This window comes from Uloborus diversus, chromosome 5 (genome assembly GCF_026930045.1).
Source record: "Uloborus diversus isolate 005 chromosome 5, Udiv.v.3.1, whole genome shotgun sequence".
NCBI lineage: Eukaryota > Metazoa > Arthropoda > Arachnida > Araneae > Uloboridae > Uloborus > Uloborus diversus.
In genome coordinates this window covers 126,053,464-126,072,843 of record NC_072735.1, presented here as the reverse complement: position 1 = coordinate 126,072,843, position 19,380 = coordinate 126,053,464, and the positions used below count along the sequence as shown (strand labels likewise).

Below are 19,380 nucleotides of genomic sequence, written 5' to 3'. Positions count from 1 at the left end.
TTTCAATAGTTATCCTAGATTAAAGTGCATTTTTTATCTATATATCTTTTTATATTTTATTACTTTTGTAGTTGTTCTAGACTTGGATTTCTGAATAGTAGCCACTGGCTACTGCAGTTGCAAAAAATAGTAGCCACTTTTGGAAGCCTTTTTATTTTAGTATGCACACGCCGCAAAAAGTAAATAACTTATTCCTCATTAGTAATATTAATGACTAAGAGATTGATACTTTACAAAAATAACAGTTTCACTGGATATTTTTTAAATAAAAGGACGTAAGCAATCAACAAAAGGTAATATTTTAAATTTTTGAATATATTACAAATGTTGGTAATTACAACTCAATGAAAGCATATGTGAGAACTCATACAAGCTTTGGTTCATTGATTAGTCAGAAAATATCTGTCGCCTGACACAATTATTTGTCAGGAAATTCAGACTTGCAAAAGGTTGTCAACGCAAAAACGAAACCTGTACCATTAAAAGAAGGAAAAAATCAGTATCAGAGCATATTTAAACATGAGTAGATGTAAAAACGTCAGGAGTAATTGATTTAGTTACTTTAATTCAAATTATTCAGTTTAAAATGAAAAACAAAAAAAAAAAGGTACAAAATCAAAGTAATGCTTGCTTGTCACTTTTCGTGATAGGACTTGATATTTCAGTAGCCATTTTCAATGAAATGATCGCCTGTTGGCATCTGGCGACCGATAATCTAAGAGCTTTATTTTTTGTGAATACAGTAAACTCCAGATTATCCGCGAAATAGGGTGGCGCGGTAACCGCGGATAAGCGAAAATCATGGATAATCCAAATAATAGGTAAAACACAATACTTAGTGTATTCAATAGCCTAAAAATATTAAGCTCCCTATCCCACACATTTAAATTATAACTAAAAACATTGCTACATTGCATTTATTAATATTGAATATGAAAAAGGAATGTATAAAATCTAAAATCGAACAATAACTCAATCATAAGTTTAAAAAAAAAATGAGAAAAGACCCGCAGATAATCTGGATTTTACTGTACACCTCAAATGCTTTTTTGCTGTGTGAATTGAAAGTTTTTTGATTGAGAACTCATGTTAATACTCAAGTTCAGTATTGAAAAATATTTCATGATTATCCAAGCTTTCTTTTATTTCTGATGTAAAGAGGATTGACATTACATGTTTTGCTGTATTTAGAGTATTTAATATGGGTATAAAATAAAAGGTTACAATATCCTCATTTGGTTCTTTATAATTCCTTGTGCACTATAATTGTTCAAAAAAATTTCCGTTTTACTTCATATCTTTTCTTTGGTTTTTATAGGTTGTTGCACTACTTGCAATGGGATTTTATCCCAATGTTTGTTTCCATAGAGAAAAGCGAAAAGTGATCACCACTGAAGGAAAAGCTGCTTTGATCAATAAATCATCAGTGAATTGTACTAATTTGCCTCCAAAATTTCCCTCTCCATTTTTCGTCTTTGGTGAAAAGGTTGCTTTTAGATTGTTTTTTCTTTTTAAATAGCAAATTCATATCAATAGTAAAATATTTTTTTTAACAAATTAATCTTTTTTTTTTTCACTTTTAGATTCGAACAAGGGCTGTGTCATGCAAACAAATGACAATGATTACACCGCTTCATCTTTTGTTGTTTGGCTGCAAGAAAGTGGAATATTCTAATGGCTATGTAACAGTAGACAAATGGTAAATATTATTGTTTTTTTTTTTTTTTTTTTGAAAAAGTGTGATAACATTCATGCTTAAATAGTCAGGGCTACATCAGTTAAGTTTACTCTTTTTTTATTTCTCTTAGCACTATCCCTTAAAAAGAAACATGAATATCTGCTGGAAAGAATTAGCATTAATAATCCTTTGCTGCATTCAGTTATCAAAAGTAGTTTCAGCCAGCGATACAGATAAAAAATTAGACTGCAACATAAACTGATATTAGATTAATAGTAAAACTTAAATCGGCACCAAAAAATGTTTGCTAATACAAGTTCTCACTACTTGTGTATCATATCTCAGAAAATACCAAATCACTATGAGCTACATTTTAAGATTTTTTTTTCTTTAATACTTAAGACTTTCTTCCTCCCCTGACTAAAAAATAGTCTGCAGACTTTCTCTAGAATCTGCAACACATGTCGCAGTGCTGCATTGTTTCTGCTAAAGGGTGCTGCATTGTTAAAGGTATTAAACTATGTCTTTAAGAATTCTAATTTGGGTGTCCATTAACAAACTATACAGTGAAGAACGGTTTATACGTTTCTGAAGGGACTGTGTGAAAAAAGCGTATAAACGAAAAACTTATAATAAGTATATACGTTAATATGGATTAAACTCTGCAGGGACCAAATTAAAAAATGTATAATTGGTAAAAACGTATAATAGAGAAACATATAAACAATGCTTCACTGTAATTCAAAAGTATTTCTTTACTGGATTAAACATTTAACAGGAAGAATGGAAATACAAGGGTAGCCCCACAAAGGTTCCATCCCAGAACTGCCAACTTGTTCTAAAGCCACTTAGTGTACTGATTGTGAGCAATATATTTTTTACTTTTTTAATATGAATGTGATACAAGCTTGGGGGTACTAATTTGGCCTATTTTGAGAGAATCAGCCATATAATCGAGGAGCTGACACTGACAAAAAGAAAAGTTTTACAAGAGAAGAGGAAAAAAGATATTGGGAATGATTTTAAATAACTGCTAAAACCATACTAAAGAATTTGGTGGGTCAATTATAATGTGAGAAAAATTTTGTTTTGACATCAAATGTTTGCGTAACATAAAATTCTTTTTCTAATTGAAACATGTTTTTGAAGTAATACTCATATTTGTTTCACATAAAGAATGTCAAAAGTTTTCAGATAAAAATTGCACTATTTTACAATTTCACAATTTGTCACTTGGCGTTGTACAGGTACTAATATGTAAACATGTAAAATGCCTATGTATTCACTTAATATTTAAAAAAAAGGCACTTTTTTCTTTTAAATGTCTTTTATTAAAGCGGTTGTTTGCTATATAGCTTTTAAAATATGGGTGAAATGACGTTTTTCATCAGTTAAACCTTTAATCTTTTTCAGGATCAATTTTAAAATGCCTCCTAGAGATGCTTCAGTCATTGTAGCGTTACAACCTGTGATTGAGGACTTAATCATTCAAGCTGCTGTTGATCCAGAGTCTGTTGCAGAGCCTATTCCTGTCAATCTAAAGATTATTGAAATTGTAAAAAGATTGTGTGATATAAATGCAGCAAAATATGGAATAGAAAGTTCTGAAGAAAGTCCCATTGTAGATGGGCGAGAGTACGTATTGCAAAGTTTTATTTGTATTTTAACCAGATTTGCCAATTACTACGAAAAAATCGTAGTTTCTACGAAGTACAGCTTTAAACTACGAGGCTTTAAAAGTTACGATTTTCTGTTTTAATTTTTAATCCCAAAAGTGCAAAAAAAAAAACTGCATGAAAACTAAACCGTTAAGGCTCTTCTAAACCTCTCCGTAAAATCTTACTTGGCGAAATTGCAGAATCGGTGGCAACAAAAAGGGTGTATCTGGGAGGGTCTCACTTGATTTTTTTTTTGCACCTCTAATTAGTCTGATTTCATGATGGACAGCGTCAATCACCGAGTACTTCAATGGAACAGTCATAAATTTTTCTGAAAGGGAGCGACCGGGCTCTGACGCGGGTGGGTCGCCCGTGAAAAAAAGAGTGCCGAACGAACCCACAGGGCATGCACGGGGAAAAACTTAACGAGCTTCTTAGAATCTATTCATCCGCTCCGCTCCTTCACTTTCTGCTCTGCAGGACAAATTGTTTCTTGAACAACTTCCTTGCAATTGAAAATAAATTCTTCTTTCCTTTAAACTTGCAGTTAAATTGCAATATAAATATATATATATATATATATATATATATATATTGCAATTGAGAAAAAATATACTATATATATATATATATAGTATATTTTTTCTCAATTCTATATTATTTTATGTATACGCTATACACGGTAGTTTCGCTATACTTTTCAACCTTTATCAAAAGAATATCCAGTCACTTATTGACACACTATTCAACAACCGAAACCACAAAAAGGAGCAATGTTCCCAAATTCTGAAACATTCAACCAACTTTTCTAAAATCCAGTCTGCAACAACTCACTTTTTTCCCAGGACACTGAATATTTTTTGAAACATTTGATATTCCGCTCATTTTATCATATCATATTTTATGCTTTACCTTCTGGGAGAGTGCTTAACTTCCACAAAGCATGTTTGAGGCATTTGGAAAACACAATATCCGCCCCCACCATGTCGGAGTTTTCAATCAATCTTCTTCTCAAAAGGCAAGATTAAAACTCCTTAGAAAGCAGGGATAGAAAAAAGAAAGAAACAAAGAAAAAAAAACAAATAATGACACATCCCAATTTAGTTTTAGAACCGTTGTTCCATAATAATTCTGTTGTACAAAGCCGGAATTTTCAAAGCTGCGAGACAATTTCAATATTTTTGCACAAATAGCGTACAAAGAAGTCATGTAGTGCACAGAATTATTTCTTTTTCGAATCATATCTGATTTTGCATAGACAACTCATACGGAGGGGCAAAGGGGAGATGTTTTAGGCCTTTCCCTTCCCCCCAGAAAGGTATCCGTTTATTTGTTGGTAAAAATTCCCCCCTCCCTCCCCTCACCCTGCTGCTATTGTGTTTGATAGATTAAATATAACTAAAACAGCAATTCATGTTGCGAAAAAAATCCAAGTTAAAGCACCTATATTTTTCTAAAACTATTAAACAAATATTGTTTTAACCTTCCAGGGGGTATCATTCAGAGCAACAACAATACAACAGAGGGAAAACAAAAATTATCACACTTCTATAAAAATATCTTCAAAAAATATTGTCTCGAAAAAACGTGAAACTCTTTTGAAGAAACAAGTTTGTTGATGTTTTTTTAATAGCAATTATTCTCAACTTTTCATGCCTACATATGTTTCTTCTTCTTTTTAATTTTTAAAAATGAGTATTAAAAGTATACTGATATATACCCTAGTTTACTGGAGGTAATTCTTGGTCACCAGGGTAAATCAGAATCAGTATATTTTCGGACATTTTTCTTGTCTATTTTTATGTTAAACATAAAACTGTATTGACTTTGACTGATCCTTTCCTGTGCTAAACTCTCTCTCTCTCTCAAAAGGAAATGTTAATACTTCAAGTGCAGCATTGTATGATATATCATCTCCGGTAGCGGATTTTAGGGGGGGGACAGGTGCCAGGGGGCCCGGGCACCCCATAAAAGGAAAAAATTAATTTAACTATTTTTTTTTAATTGACTCCTCTATATAAAATGAAGAAATGTTTATAGTTATTTAAAAGAGCACAAAAGACACAAATCATATTTGAATAAAAGCATTTTTGCTTGTTAAAGAAGTAATACTGGAGTTGGAGACCAAAGCAGAAAAAGAGTCAGATCAGACTGCAATTTTACTGGTTTCGAACTTAAAGGAACGCAATACCGCCATTCGTCCATTAATTCTTCTTCGATGGAATCGGTAATTAACATTTTTTTTTTAATGTGTGAAAATGTACCTAGAAAAGTCATTTCAAACCAGGAATCTATTTAAGAAATAATTGATTTTTTTTTTCAGCTTATAAAAAATGCAAAATGAAGTAAATCGCTTGACCAAACCATAATATTAATTTAAACGGCGTGTAATGTCTAATTTTTTTTTTTAAGAATAAATCAGCAACTGCTTTAAAATTCGTAAAGATGTAGCTTCTAAATTCTATAAAACCTACATATTACAAAGCTATAAATTTTCTTATTTACATACTATTTTATAGTTAAAATATAAATTCATTTAAAAAACTCAAGTGAGGTATGGGTTTATTTAATGACCTGGTTCTCGTGTCATAATCACTATGAAAATGTTCGTAATAAAATCGCTCATTTTTCCACATCTCGGTGAAATTATATAGCGTTTAGTGTTTAATATTTAATTGGCTTGAAATGTTAAAAAGATATTTTACTCCTACATTCACAGTAGAAGAGCGCATAGTATTTATGTATTTAAAAAATATTAATTCGCCTCAAGGATACTGAAAAAAAAGAAAGAAAAAAAAACACATTTGAAAATAAAGTCATGAAAACTTCCGCTATAAAAAAATTGAAATGGGGAGGGAGAGCTTTTCAATTTCTTGGCTCCCTCCAAATATTATTTCTGTATCCACCCCTGATCACCTCCAATTACTGCTGAAGTATCACGCCCTTTTGCCTTGGCAAATCAAGTCCAGTTTTGAAGATAAACTATGCCAACATGCAATTAGGGCACACATAAAGTGACAAAGTAAGAATTAAATTAATAGCAATCCCTTGAGTATCAAATGAGACAAGAAGACAAAAGATGAAAGAATTTTCAATAAAACAATTGCAAAAACATTTCTGAAACTGTTAAAAGATGGTGCTACAAGGTAATTCATTCTGTACTTGACCATCAGAAATATTTTGATGTGTATGACAATAGCGTGCCATTCTACAATCGGAAAGAAACTTAAATTTTGGACAAGGAGAAAAATAAATTTCTGGAACAAGGTATAGGAAATTTTTGCTTGTCCATAAGAGACTTTTTGAAGTAGTTCGAAAGATGTGCATATTTTACAGCGTAAGTTAGCTCAGGGGTTCTCAAACTGGGTGTCGCGACACCCAGGGGTGTCACGAAGTGTCCATGTTATCAATAATATATGCTAAGTGGGCTTGCCCAATAAGATCATACAGACGAGTAAAGTCATCCTACATTTTTGATGTAGTATAGAAAAAATTCGCTAGATTATGACTTCCTCGTCATCAGAAACATGATAAAGCGTTATCAACATGCAGTTTTTAATAACCAGGCAAACGTGTAGCAAAAGTTATTACTAAAGAGTAGAGATGTATAAAATTTCCAGAAATTTTTAAGTGGAGAAAATTTGATTTTTTTATGAATAAAAATAGGGTTTCTTAATTTTTCTTGGAACATATAAAGGATTAAGCATTAAAAAACATATGCAATCCAGGCATCTTCTTTTTCTGCTTGACAGAAATACGCATAAAGGTAAGTTTCATTATAAAAAAATAGCCTTTGTGTTTTATAACCGAAAGCTTTCTTGGTCAAACATGAGAAATAAGTCAAATCATTGGTTAAACCAATAATGTTGGGTAAGGTGTGTCTACTCATAACAATTAGGTTTTCTGTTTTAGATTGATGTTGGCACTTGAAATAATAATAGCAATCATTGACATTCAAACATGATTCATATTTTCAGTAAATTACCGCGGGTGGTAATTTTCTAAATATACCATGCCTTTTGCCTTCAATCTTCGAGATGAACCGAACTATTGCTTTGGTTACTCGTATAATCTGTGCTAATTCTATGTTAGCTATATGTTTGTTTTGCACTCTTGGCGTCCATAAGAGGTTTTCCATTTCTAGCTCAGTCACTTTCCTATGCTGGGCTCATGAGTACTAGTACTAATAAGCTCGAAACTGCAGTCCTCGGCTGGAAATGACTGAGCTGGCGGTGTATTTCATGATTCATATTGTTTGAAAGAAAAATAAGTATGATTTCCCTCCCTTGCAGTGTAACTTTACTGTCTGAAAATGAAAGCTTTTGAGTTTTGATTTTTTCCAATCCAGTCTAAGTCCAAATCAAAACTAGTATAAAAAAAATGTCTTTTATTGTTCTTGTAGCCTAATCTATGTACTTGTGGAATTCACGAGGAGCAATTTCGTATGATATGGCATTGGAGTATCGAGGTTGGATATGATCGTGTGCTCCATATGCTTCACATATATTCACGAATCGTACGCTTGAGTGACGAACAATAATGATTGATCTTATTTCTTTTCCAAGGAAGTAAACATTGGATTTTTGGTAATGTTTTAGAGGCTATCAAATGTAGTTTAATATGTATTGATATTAAAGACACTTTCAATTTGTTTTAGTTTGATAGTACTTTTTGGCGTTTTCTGTGTGAAGTAATCCTTGCCCAGATTTTTTCTTGTTAGGGCATAGGGCCCATGTTCCTAATGAGGCCAAATCGCTTTTCTTTGCTAAAACTGCTGAAAAACATAGTTAAAACTTGAAATTTACCTTGGTTTTTACTTTTTTCTTAATTTTATGAGCCATGTAATGAATATGTAAAAGGCGGAGCAATTGAATCATGAGCGATACATTAGATTTTGAACTTTAGGGTAGCCTTAAATGGACACTTATTTGAAACTTCGGCATTTATTTTAAAAACTACGGAGGGACTAGGGTGCCGTGAGAAAATTCTAATTCTTCAAAGAGTACTGCAGATCGGAAAAGTATGAGAATTCCCGAGTTAACTGAAATATTAATAAAAAAAAGACCTTGTAGATAGTAACATGATGAAAGTATACAAATATTAAAGAAATTTCTTTCCGGAATAGTGTGCTTAGAGCAAAGAGCAAAAACTAATTGTATTCAACTAGTAAGAGAAACATCAAACTATTTCAATTATAATGAGTTATTTCGACACTTTTTCATTAAAAAAATTTTTTGTGAGCTAATAAATAATAATTCAGAATATTCTGTTACTTTTGACGCGTCTATCATTTTTTAAAAAAAGTGTGATCCATATTTACCCCATGTGTGACCAGTAATTTCCCAAATTCGGGGTAATTCTTGGTCTCTCAATAATTTAAATAAAATAATAATGCAGTTTTAGGTAAAGGAATTATTTGACAAGTTTCTAAATTATTTAAGCTTACTCCATGTAAAATCAAATCATTTTATCTTATATACTTTAGAAAAAAATAAGAGATTATGGTTTTTTGACCCATAATTCTCTACATCCTCGCCTGACCCTACAGCTGAAAACGTAAGTCTGTAAATAAAATATATTTTTAGCATACAAATTATAACCGTTATGAAGTGTTTTGTCTGGGGTGGATGACTTGTGGTGCATAGCAAAATTGACAGACCATATAATGACTTGTTTCAAAAATTTTTGAATTAAAAAAAAAAACGAAAGAAAAGCAAAAAAAGGAAAAGTAAAGTAATGTAAAAAGGAAATCATTCTGGATTAAAACCACCAATTTCATAAATTCATTTAAATCATTGACGCCTTTATGTTTTAACAATTTTATTCTTCTGGTGTAAAGTAGCACTACTTTTATTGAAATAATTTATCTCACATGGCTCAAAGTTACTCTTTCCGTCAGGATAACTTTGAACCAGGTTAAAAATGTCATTAAAATCACATAATTGAGCATGTAATCTTATGTGTTAGCATTTTCAATACTAATTTTAAGAGAGTATTAAAAAATAAATAAATTAATAAAAGTTTATGAAATAACTTCGGAAAATTATCAAATAGAATTCGAAAAAGAAAAAAATAAATAATGTGCGTTTGGTTCGATGTAGTAAAAGAAGTTGTATAAAGTTCAAGATGTTGCCACGACTATGTAGCAAGCCTCAAATGATCGGATTTGCTTTTTTTTTTCATCCAAAGTATATAAAATCTATAATTCTTTTTTTTTCCATTAATTTGTCATTACATGAAAGACTTCGAACTAATAGAAACTTCAAAAAAAAAAAAAAGTTTAAATAAAACGACATTACTTTCCGGTCCCCCAAATCAAAGCTTTCTCTCATCTCAATTCTCATTTTTTATTACGAGTGTTTACATTTTAGTCAGCATTTACGACCTCCAAAAAAGAACTTGTTCGGTAAGAACGGAAACCACAAAACGACAAAGAATGAAGCAGGGGGATGAAGGCTCATTAGAGATCCAGTAATTTATTGCCTATCCTGTCACTTCAGGCGAAGGGGAGAAGAGAGTCCCTCGAAGTGGAACGAAATGGGTGTGGTCTGGTGGAAGGCGTGATTTTGAGTTTTTCATAGTTTTTCGAAAACAGGGCTTTACTAAGTGGAGAATATTAAACGAACAAATTGTCTCAGAAACAAACTTAAAATATATTTTTAAAGAGAAATGTTCTATCTCCATCGCGCCTCTTTCACTTTTTCCAAAATCAATTTTCAAAGGTATGAAAATAGTCGTTTAAAAATTTAAAATGTTAAAAAAAAAAATCAAAATAACCACAGAAAAAATAAAGAAGCACATCTCTAGTTCTGTGTTATAGCCATCGTTTAAAACAAACCGCATGAAAATATTCCAGTAATTTCGCGTTATGCTTGGAATAGGTAGCAGATTTTCCTGTAGAGAAAGCATTAGTGTCTAAAATCAAGATGGACGGTATAGAAGAGCCTTAAGTTCAGAATATCAAACTTCTGAATGTGTGCTGACGGCCTCTGGGCAACAAGCATCGCTGTGTAACGCCAGTTATTGAATCTTCGGCAAAAGTGCGGAAAACTGCCAAAAATTCCGGGAATAATATATTTTTTTCTTCAAATTCTGTATTAATATTTTCTGTATCATATATCAGATTCGTTAAGTATCATTTTATTTTTTGTTGTTTATGCTGTTGACAATTCATTACTGTTTTGGCAGCACCCCCCCCCCCCCCCCCCCCACTGCAAAATGCGGCTGCGATTTTGGATTTTCAAAAGTTGGCAGCTCTGATTTTAACATATGGTCATTCTCCAGAAAACGCAACTTTTGAACACAAATATTTTTCAGTTTTGAAACCTTTTCGTTTTTTTTTTTTTTTCATTCTTACATGAAAGTGTTACCTACTAGAAGTAACGATAAACAATGACCCAGCTAAGTTCCAATTATTTTACTCACAAATAAAAAAAAATAAAAATGCCTTGTTCAGGAACTTAAAAAAAAATTTTTTTTAATGTTTAAAAATTGAGGCCAATTTAATATCAAAGTAGTAGTTATATTAATTCAAATGTGTGTTAAAAATAGTACTTAGTAAATTTGAGAATATACTGGCAATTTATAATTGTAGTAGAATGCCTAAGATTGGTGTATTTAACCTACATCATTTATTTTCACCTCACAAATAATGAAATTGATATGGTCTGTCACGGAGGTAAGGAATTTTCCATTAAGTTAAACCTAATGGATACATTTTTCAGAGAAATGTGTTTTTTCTTCATTGCTACAATCTGCACATATCAAGCATATAAAAACATGTTCTCTTCTTTTTTTACATTAATTCACATCCCTGAAATTTGAGTTCACAGAGGTGAGAAGTCAGAATAACCCCGTTAAATTTTTACAGCAAAATTTCTTTTTTTTTTTTTTTTTTTCGACTAAAATCTCACAACTTCAACTATGGCTGAACCCTTGTATCAGTAGTAGTTGTAGTAGCCCTGGTAGGTGCTGCTGTACAGCATGATTTAGAGGGGCATAAATCAATGAAAGCCTACCTAGGACGTTATCTTTATACGCGTTTTACTCAAAGCTTGAAAATGTCCACTTGCATCCCTTTGCTTCTCACTGCCTGAATTAACCAAATTTCTCGGTAAATAAAAAGGGAAACAAAATTAACGTGTTAAAAAATTATCAGATATGTACAATTTTCATACTAGTGTTTGAAAAGGTTTCATTATTTGTTGTTTAGGGATTTCTTCCGAAATTCAGTTCACTGAAAAATCCATATTTCAGAGAATTTTGTTGCTTTGATGAAAGTTAGGGAGATTTAATTCATTAGAGTTCAGAAAATGGCACCAAAATTAAAAGGCTCCTGAACGAATCAGGAGAGTTGGCAGCTACATTATGGTCTTCACTCTGTTCGTACATTTTGCACGTTAATTTAGTATCACAACCAGCTTTATCCATTTTTAAAAACTTGACAGGAGTGAACCAAAAAAAAAAATCATTGTTCATTTAAATTTCTATAAGAGACTTAAATTTCCTTTGTGGGTTTATTATTATTATTTTTTTTAATGTTGTTATACTAATTGCGAATTAAAAAAAAAGCAATTAAGCTGTTTTTAAAGTTTTTTTTTTTCATTTTCCTTTTAAATTCCAATTAAATTGATGTGGTATCTTTTTTATGTCACGTATTAGCCAGAAAAATCCAAAATGTCAATTAAGGAATTTATGATAATATCATTGATGTTACCTGCGACTTTTCAGTGACCATTCATAAGGTTTTTTAAACTCCCACTTAACAAGCATTGTATTAGTCAGCGATTTGAAAGAGCCTTTCCTCACTTGTCTATTTCTTAGCTGAAAGAACATGTGTTTGAGCCAAGAAGCGCAGCTATTCCATAGTGAAAATTAGAAAGGAACTTAACTTTCTGGATTACTAGCAATTTTAAGTTTATGAGCAATGACGTAAAAAATTTAAATGCAAATTATTTCATTTTTTTTTCTTTTTTCACTTAGATTCCGTTGTATTATTTACCAGTTAATCATTCTATGTAATTATTTATTCGTTTAATGTTGAGTTCTAATGTGCCTTAATAATTTTCAGAAGTAGATATTTCCATCCATTAAATTACACATAATTTTTCTTTACTTTATAGACCACCAAGGAAATTGCCTCGTCTAAGCGGTGGCGGATTACCTAGAGGCTATAGTGCAAGTGGCCGTTTCACTTCCAGCAGTGGTTATGGAAGTCGTGGTGGAGGATTCCGTGGAAGAGGAGGTGGATATGGACAGAATTCTGGTGGCTATGGAACTAGAGGAGGTTATGGTGGGGGAGGACATTACGGAAGAGGAGGTTATGGAAATGATGGCTTTAACAGAGGCCACGGAGGTTATGGAAACAGAGGTGGCGGTGGAGGATATAACAGAGGAGGTTTTGGAAACAGAGGAGGATATAATCCTGGAGGTGGATTTGGAAATGGAGGATACCAAGGCGGACAGTGGTGAACTAAATAATTCATGCAATTTTTGCATAACTTCAATATGCATCTCTCCATCAAATTTTAAAGCATAAAGCACATATTATGTTTCAACTTAGATTTTGTTTTTATTGTAAAGTGGACACGTTATAGTTTTACTAACTCATATGTTACATTGTATATCTGATGGAATAAAAATGACTTTTTTTTATTATTCAGCTTTTTCTTTAACAAGTTGAGTGACTAAACTGCTTACAAGCAAGTTCTGCTGGACTGCAATGCTCAGAAGCTAGTGTAATTTAATAACACAAAGTAGTTTTAAAACGTTTATGAAGTAAAAATGTTTGAGTTTCTATTCCAAATAACACAAATAATGAAAACAATAAATAAAAATGTTTTAAAATACAGTGAAATATTGATGCAACAAACTCCAAGGGGCTGATAAAAATCTAATCGATTAGATGTGCAACATTTACCATTACTGAAGATCTAAAACATATTTACACACATTATTTATTCTGAAAAAACAAAGAGGAAAATTGAACCCTCATGTTTATTCATTGGTCTTCTTCACAAAAAGTGTCATTTTCTTTTGCATGGGAGATTTATTTTCAGAGGACATAAAAGATACTAATTTACAGGTTTGTTTGGTTTAAACCAGGGTTTGTTGATTTAAATCAGCTTGATTTAAATCAAGTGACCTAAAAAAAATATCATTGATTTAAATCAATTGATTTGAATTAAGTGAGTTTTTTAACAAAATCATAAATTAAAATCAGTTGATTTTACTTTTATAAATAAATTTTGCATTTTTAGAATGTATTGCTCTAAATTTAACTACACTGCATTATACTATCTTAACTTCAACAGGCAAAACTACATAAATCCCTCTTTCTGTGTGTGTCACAGATTTTCACTCTATTGCTTTTACTCCAAAATTACAGTTTAGTACAAAATAAAAATTTGGAGTTGTTCTTATACACCATGACTAATAGCGTTCAGAAAAGTAATTGTTCAACATATTATTTTATTCTAAAATCATACATGATAATGGAAACCTTATCTTTAAGCGAAGCATAAAACAAAATCACATCTTATCTAAGAATTATAAAGTATTTATTAATCTTACAATATTATTGAATAGTTAGAGAACTTATCTTAATTTTAAAAGTATTATGAATGGATTCATCTATTGTATGAAATATATTATGTTTATAAATGTAAAGTAATTAATATCTACAAATTTTTCAACATTTTAAAAAAATCTGATTAAATTAAAAAAATCCGATTTAAATTTAAAAAAATCAGACTTTTTTGATTCAAAAAAAATCAGGAACCTTGGTTTAAACCAAATGGTGTCTTTTTTTTAACCATGTGGTTTTTTCTAAAAATGGTTTCTTTTAAAATCTTCATTTTCCCTCAAATGTTTTCATAAATTTTACATATTATTGCAAAGAATAAAATCTAATTGATGCAAAGTAACTGGCAATGCTTTATAGATAAATTACAGATTTCATAAATTTAGAAACTTGAATTTTTTAAGGTAATGCAAGTTTGTTAAATTGTTTTTCTTGTGTTTTCTTTTTTAAAATCAATGCAGCTTTGCTATTAGGTTCATCTTTATACAAGGCAAACCTACTACGTTCTTCTAAAATTACATGGAGATAAAATCCAAGTAGCTCTTTTTTTTATTAATTCAATTATCATTATTTTTCAGTCTTTTGTGTTTCAAAATAGTCCAAAAAGCATATTTCAACTAAAATTTCATTTACAATCTAATTTGCTTGATTACTTAAAATTTATTGAGATAGATTATGTACCATTGAAATGATGCATAGTGTATATAAATTTTAACGCTAGAATATTTAAATCACAAGAGAAAAAAAATAGCTTATGTCCAAGAACACTTAGAGTAAGCATAAAATTGCACTTATACCTGCAGACTTTTAGAATCCCCGATAGACAATGCAGTCAGAGCAAGAAAAGAAAATATTTAAAGTTATGAAAACAGAAAATATATATGTAACTCAGTGCTCTTATAAAAAAAATGAATGAATACCAAATTTTCACCTTTCAAAGAACTTTTTTAGTCCCCCAAAATGGTGCAAGAATTAATAAACATTAGTAAAATATCTCAAAAGAGTATTTTCTAACTACGGCTTTTAACTTTTTTCTTGGATAAAAAAATTGTATTCCTAAATGCATTAAACCAGAAGAAGTGTCTAAAATCGAAAACATAATGATTTTTTAAAACCTACTGGTCCCGTTTCTATAATTGTTGTCACTGATACATTAGGTAAATAAATTACATGTTTTATAACTTTAAAAAAAATCTTTAAACAAAATATGAGTTGATCTTTCGATTTTTAAAGTTCTGTAATGTACATCTAACTTTTGATTCATTTGTAGATACTACAAAAATTTTTCCATGTTTAAGAATGTGTGATTTTAATTTTACTTTTATTTTTTCATTTGTTGTAGATAGCTATGACGAAATTAAATATAAGAATTTGTTCTTGGTTTATTGTAATTAATACTGTCGGAACAATCACAGTAAATTCTTTCTTTGATTATTTATACCAAGGCGCATTTTTGTACTGTATTTTTTTTATAAGGGCTAAAGATTTTTAAACAATATTCTCCTATGAGAAAACTCTATGTATGAGGAAATGAAATTACAAGATTTTACTCTTAATTAGTTATGAAGAAATATGATAGGAATATGAACATTAAACATTCCTTAACAATTAATTGATAAAATCTTTATGATTTTCCTGAAATAAAATTGTTTTTCTTACAAAAAGAAATAAAACCATATAAACCCGGTTTAAACCAAAAAAAAAAAAAAACTGATTTAAACGAAAAAAAAAGTTTTTTTTTTACCGACCCTGCTAATTTATTAATATTACTTCACTGACCACAAGAAAAGTTGAACTCTTGCGAATTCACAGGGTGCCCATGTTTGGTGCCCAGAAACAGACTGTGCATGGTTAGACGCTGGCTTTTGGTGTCTCAGATCAACTTATGTTTCAGCTTGAGCGGATTTCCACCTTGCATGGCTCTGCGTTGAAAAATTAGTTTGGTGAAAATGAAATTAGTTTTAACGAAGAATTTTCATACATTATCTTAATGGGTTTTAAAATAGGCCGAATGTTTTGTTTGTTTAACAGATATTTGGTTGTATTGGTATTCATTGTAACGGGATTTCACTGTATTATAATAGTGCTATTTAAGATTTTAAAATTTAACAGATGCACTTGTGAACGGTCGACTTACTACAGTCGGACCTGCTCATCTCAAAAACCTCTCTGTTGAAATTTTTAATTTCCCTGCATTTATCACAAATTCAATGTTTTTTCCCATTATATCTCGAATGAATTTCCCCTAAAATCTCTGGAATTTCAACTACTGTTTTTGTTTTTTTTTTTTTAATTCCCAGCTATCTTTATCAATAGTAGAGTTTGGAGATGAAAAGCATTTTTTAAATATTAGTCATGTCATGTAAAGGGTCTTTCAATTGGTTTCGGTGGAGGCCCGGTAGCAGAAACTGTGAGACGCACGTCGCAGATTTTTCAGAGGCCTGCAGATAATTTTACCAAAAAAAAGAAAAAATTAATAAACAAAAGAAAAAAAAAGAAATATAACTTGGCAAAAAGATCGATCGGAGTTCGTTTTTTCACCCGAAAAGCGATGAATGCTTCAGCATTTCAGCTAGAAACATAGTCGCCATATTTGGTCATTCATAAGATCGAAGTAGATAAGATGCTTAAGAGCCAATGTCTGTAAGAACAGGCAGTTTACGGCATTTGTGATTGTTGACATTTTTAATTTTCTTTATTTTTAGATAAGTTGTTCCTTATCATGAATGTAATGTTTGTGCAAAATATGAGCTTTGTCTGCCTTACCGTTTTTGGGAAATTAAATTTTTAAATTTAGGGGGCGTGGCACATTTTTGCGTGCTTTTTAAATTTGCAGATTTTAAAGTTCTTGTTGCTTTAAGCGCCCCCATAATGACATGGATTTTTAAATTCTATACTATTATATGGTCTTCTTAGATACTATTACAGCTGTCAAATCGGTGTCACTACGAGGGCGACGGCCACAAACTCCGTTTAAAAATGACCGAAAATGAATTTTTTTACTACATTCAATGCCAATTTTCTCAAAGCGCCTTCATGATGACACCAACGTTTTTACATAAATTCATAGCTACACTTGCATACATCAAAAATATGTAATAAAATTGGTGTTACTATAAGGGCGCCAAAAGATATTGGAACTTTTATGTGATAAATTTCACAAAAATGCAAATGTTTAAAATCTAACTACTACTCTCGCCCTCATAGCAGAGATCTGAAACTAATTAAGTTTGATAACCAACATGTTCGTCTAACATATGAAATAAAAAAATCGGTGTCACTCCTATTACTTTCGGAAATATAATCATTCGAAATTAGCATTTTATGGAGTTATTTAAAAAAAGACTTTTCTAATTCGAATAGCTTTTTGCACGTTTCGTTTTAAACTTTAATATAAAATTACAGTAGTGACACCTAAAATAATATGTTTCTAATGCTTTTTATAAAAAAAAAAAGCTTTATAAAAAGCATTAGAAACACGTTGAATCGATATAGGTACAGATGGACGTATTGTGTAATGTGCATTATGGCTAAAATAATCGTACTAATATTCATATTTTTCCACCATACTAATTTTTTATCTGTTATTTATATTAAAAATATAACTATTTATAACATAATGTCTTAAATAGTAACGAACATAATGTATTATATAGCGAACATTCAGAATCTGAAACATAATTTGAGGGTGACGTAGACTAAAACAAAGAAAACATAAAAAATCAAATCACCCAGTTTCAGAAAGACGGTCATCTCTTATTGATATCTGGTAATTTTTTAGCACTAAAGCTTGGGAAAACATGATATCCCGGACCAGAAGTTGACCATATGCTAATCTGAATACAACTAGCCCCCTCATAGCAGAGATCTGAAACTAATTAAGTTTGATAACCAACACGTTTGTCTAACATTTGAACTAATAAAACTAGTGTCACTCCTACTACTTTTGGAAATATAATTGTTCGAAGTTAGTATGTTGTGGTGCATTTTTTTTAATTATTATTTTTAATTTATTTTATTTGTTTATTTATGTATTTTGGTAATTTAATCTTATCACACCCAGATAGTGTTTTGACCATATTTATTTTTAATTTATTACAAAGAAGCAACGTTTAACATAAACAGCTTTGGGCAGTAACAGCGTCTTTATCTTGAATAGAAAATGCTCGTTTTGATATAGGTACAGGTGGATCTATTGTGCTCATACCAATACTCGCCTTTTTTCCCGTCAAATAAATTTATTTATTCCAATCCTTCTTGCCATGCATTTGACCTTTACTTGCAAATGGTCAACTTCTACTATTTCTCCGGGATACCATGTTTTCCTAAGCTTTAGTGCTACAAAATTACCAGATATCAAATAGAAATGAACGTCTTTCTGAAACTCGGTGATTTGATTTTTTGTTTTCTTTGTTTTAGTCTACGTCATCCTCAAATTATGTTTCAGATTCTGAATGCTCGCTATATAATACATTATGTTCATCACTATTTAAGACATTATGTTATAAATAGTTGAATTTTTAATATAAATAACAGATAAAAAATAGTATGGTTGGAAAAATATGAATATTAGTACGACTATTTTAGCCATAATGCACATTACACAATACTTCCATCTGTACCTACACTCAAGAGCCAAAACATTATGACCACCCCTAACTTTTTCAAAGAATTCGTCTGGATGACGTGGAGACTACATGATGAAGTGGGGTTGGTATATAACTAAGGCTGGAGAAGGTCATGCTTCATACGAGCACTTTCTTTTGCGAATTATGGGAAAGGATAACGATCTCGGCGAATTTGATCGAGGGCAGATTGTGATGGCCCGAAGACTCGAAACGAGTATCACAGAAACTGCAAGACTGGTAGGTTGTTCATGACCCCCCGTTGTTAGTACTTATGCGAAGTGGAAAAAAGACGGTGAAACTAACAGTAGGCGTAAAAGTGTTGGATGGCCACGCGTCCTCAAAGATAAGGGACGTCGGAAGCTAGGCCGCTTGGTAAAGCAAAATCGGAGGCAGACAGTTGATCAACTATGACAGCTTCAATGCAATGCAGTTGCGAGTGAAAGTGTTTCCAAACACAGTTCAGCGGACGTCCTACTCGTGTGCTTCTATTGACCAATCGTCATCGCCAACTACGCCTACAGTGGGATCAAGAACACCGAGAGTGGTCCTCGGATGACTGGAAGAGAGTTGTCCGGTCTGACGAATCACAATTTCTGGTTCATGACAGGAATGGTTTTGTCAGGGTTCGCCGTCTTACACGCGAACAGTTACTCCCGTCTTGTACCGTTGGTCATAAACAGGCTGATGGTGGCATAATTATGGTCTGGGGGACTTTTTCTGGCAGGTTCTGGTACCTTTAGTTGTGGTAGAACATACCGTGAAGGCTGTGGATTGTTTGAACATCGTGGCAGGAGGTGCTCCCGTACATGGCGTCGGTCTTCACTACTGGAAATG

General features: G+C 31.5%; 1 protein-coding gene across 2 annotated transcripts in view; it reads left to right on the top strand.

Annotated features, from left to right (window-relative positions):
* LOC129221930 (ATP-dependent RNA helicase A-like) overlaps nt 1–12,993 on the top strand; it is a 99,251-nt gene extending 86,258 nt beyond the window's left edge. For both annotated transcript variants that reach the window (XM_054856311.1, XM_054856312.1), the window contains 4 exons: nt 1,319–1,486; nt 1,584–1,699; nt 3,092–3,313; nt 12,459–12,993. In XM_054856311.1, the coding sequence (XP_054712286.1) occupies nt 1,319–1,486; nt 1,584–1,699; nt 3,092–3,313; nt 12,459–12,807 (855 nt within the window). In that variant the 3' untranslated portion in view covers nt 12,808–12,993. The remainder of the gene's footprint in view (nt 1–1,318; nt 1,487–1,583; nt 1,700–3,091; nt 3,314–12,458) is intronic.
* The last annotated feature ends 6,387 nt before the right edge of the window (nt 12,994–19,380 follow it).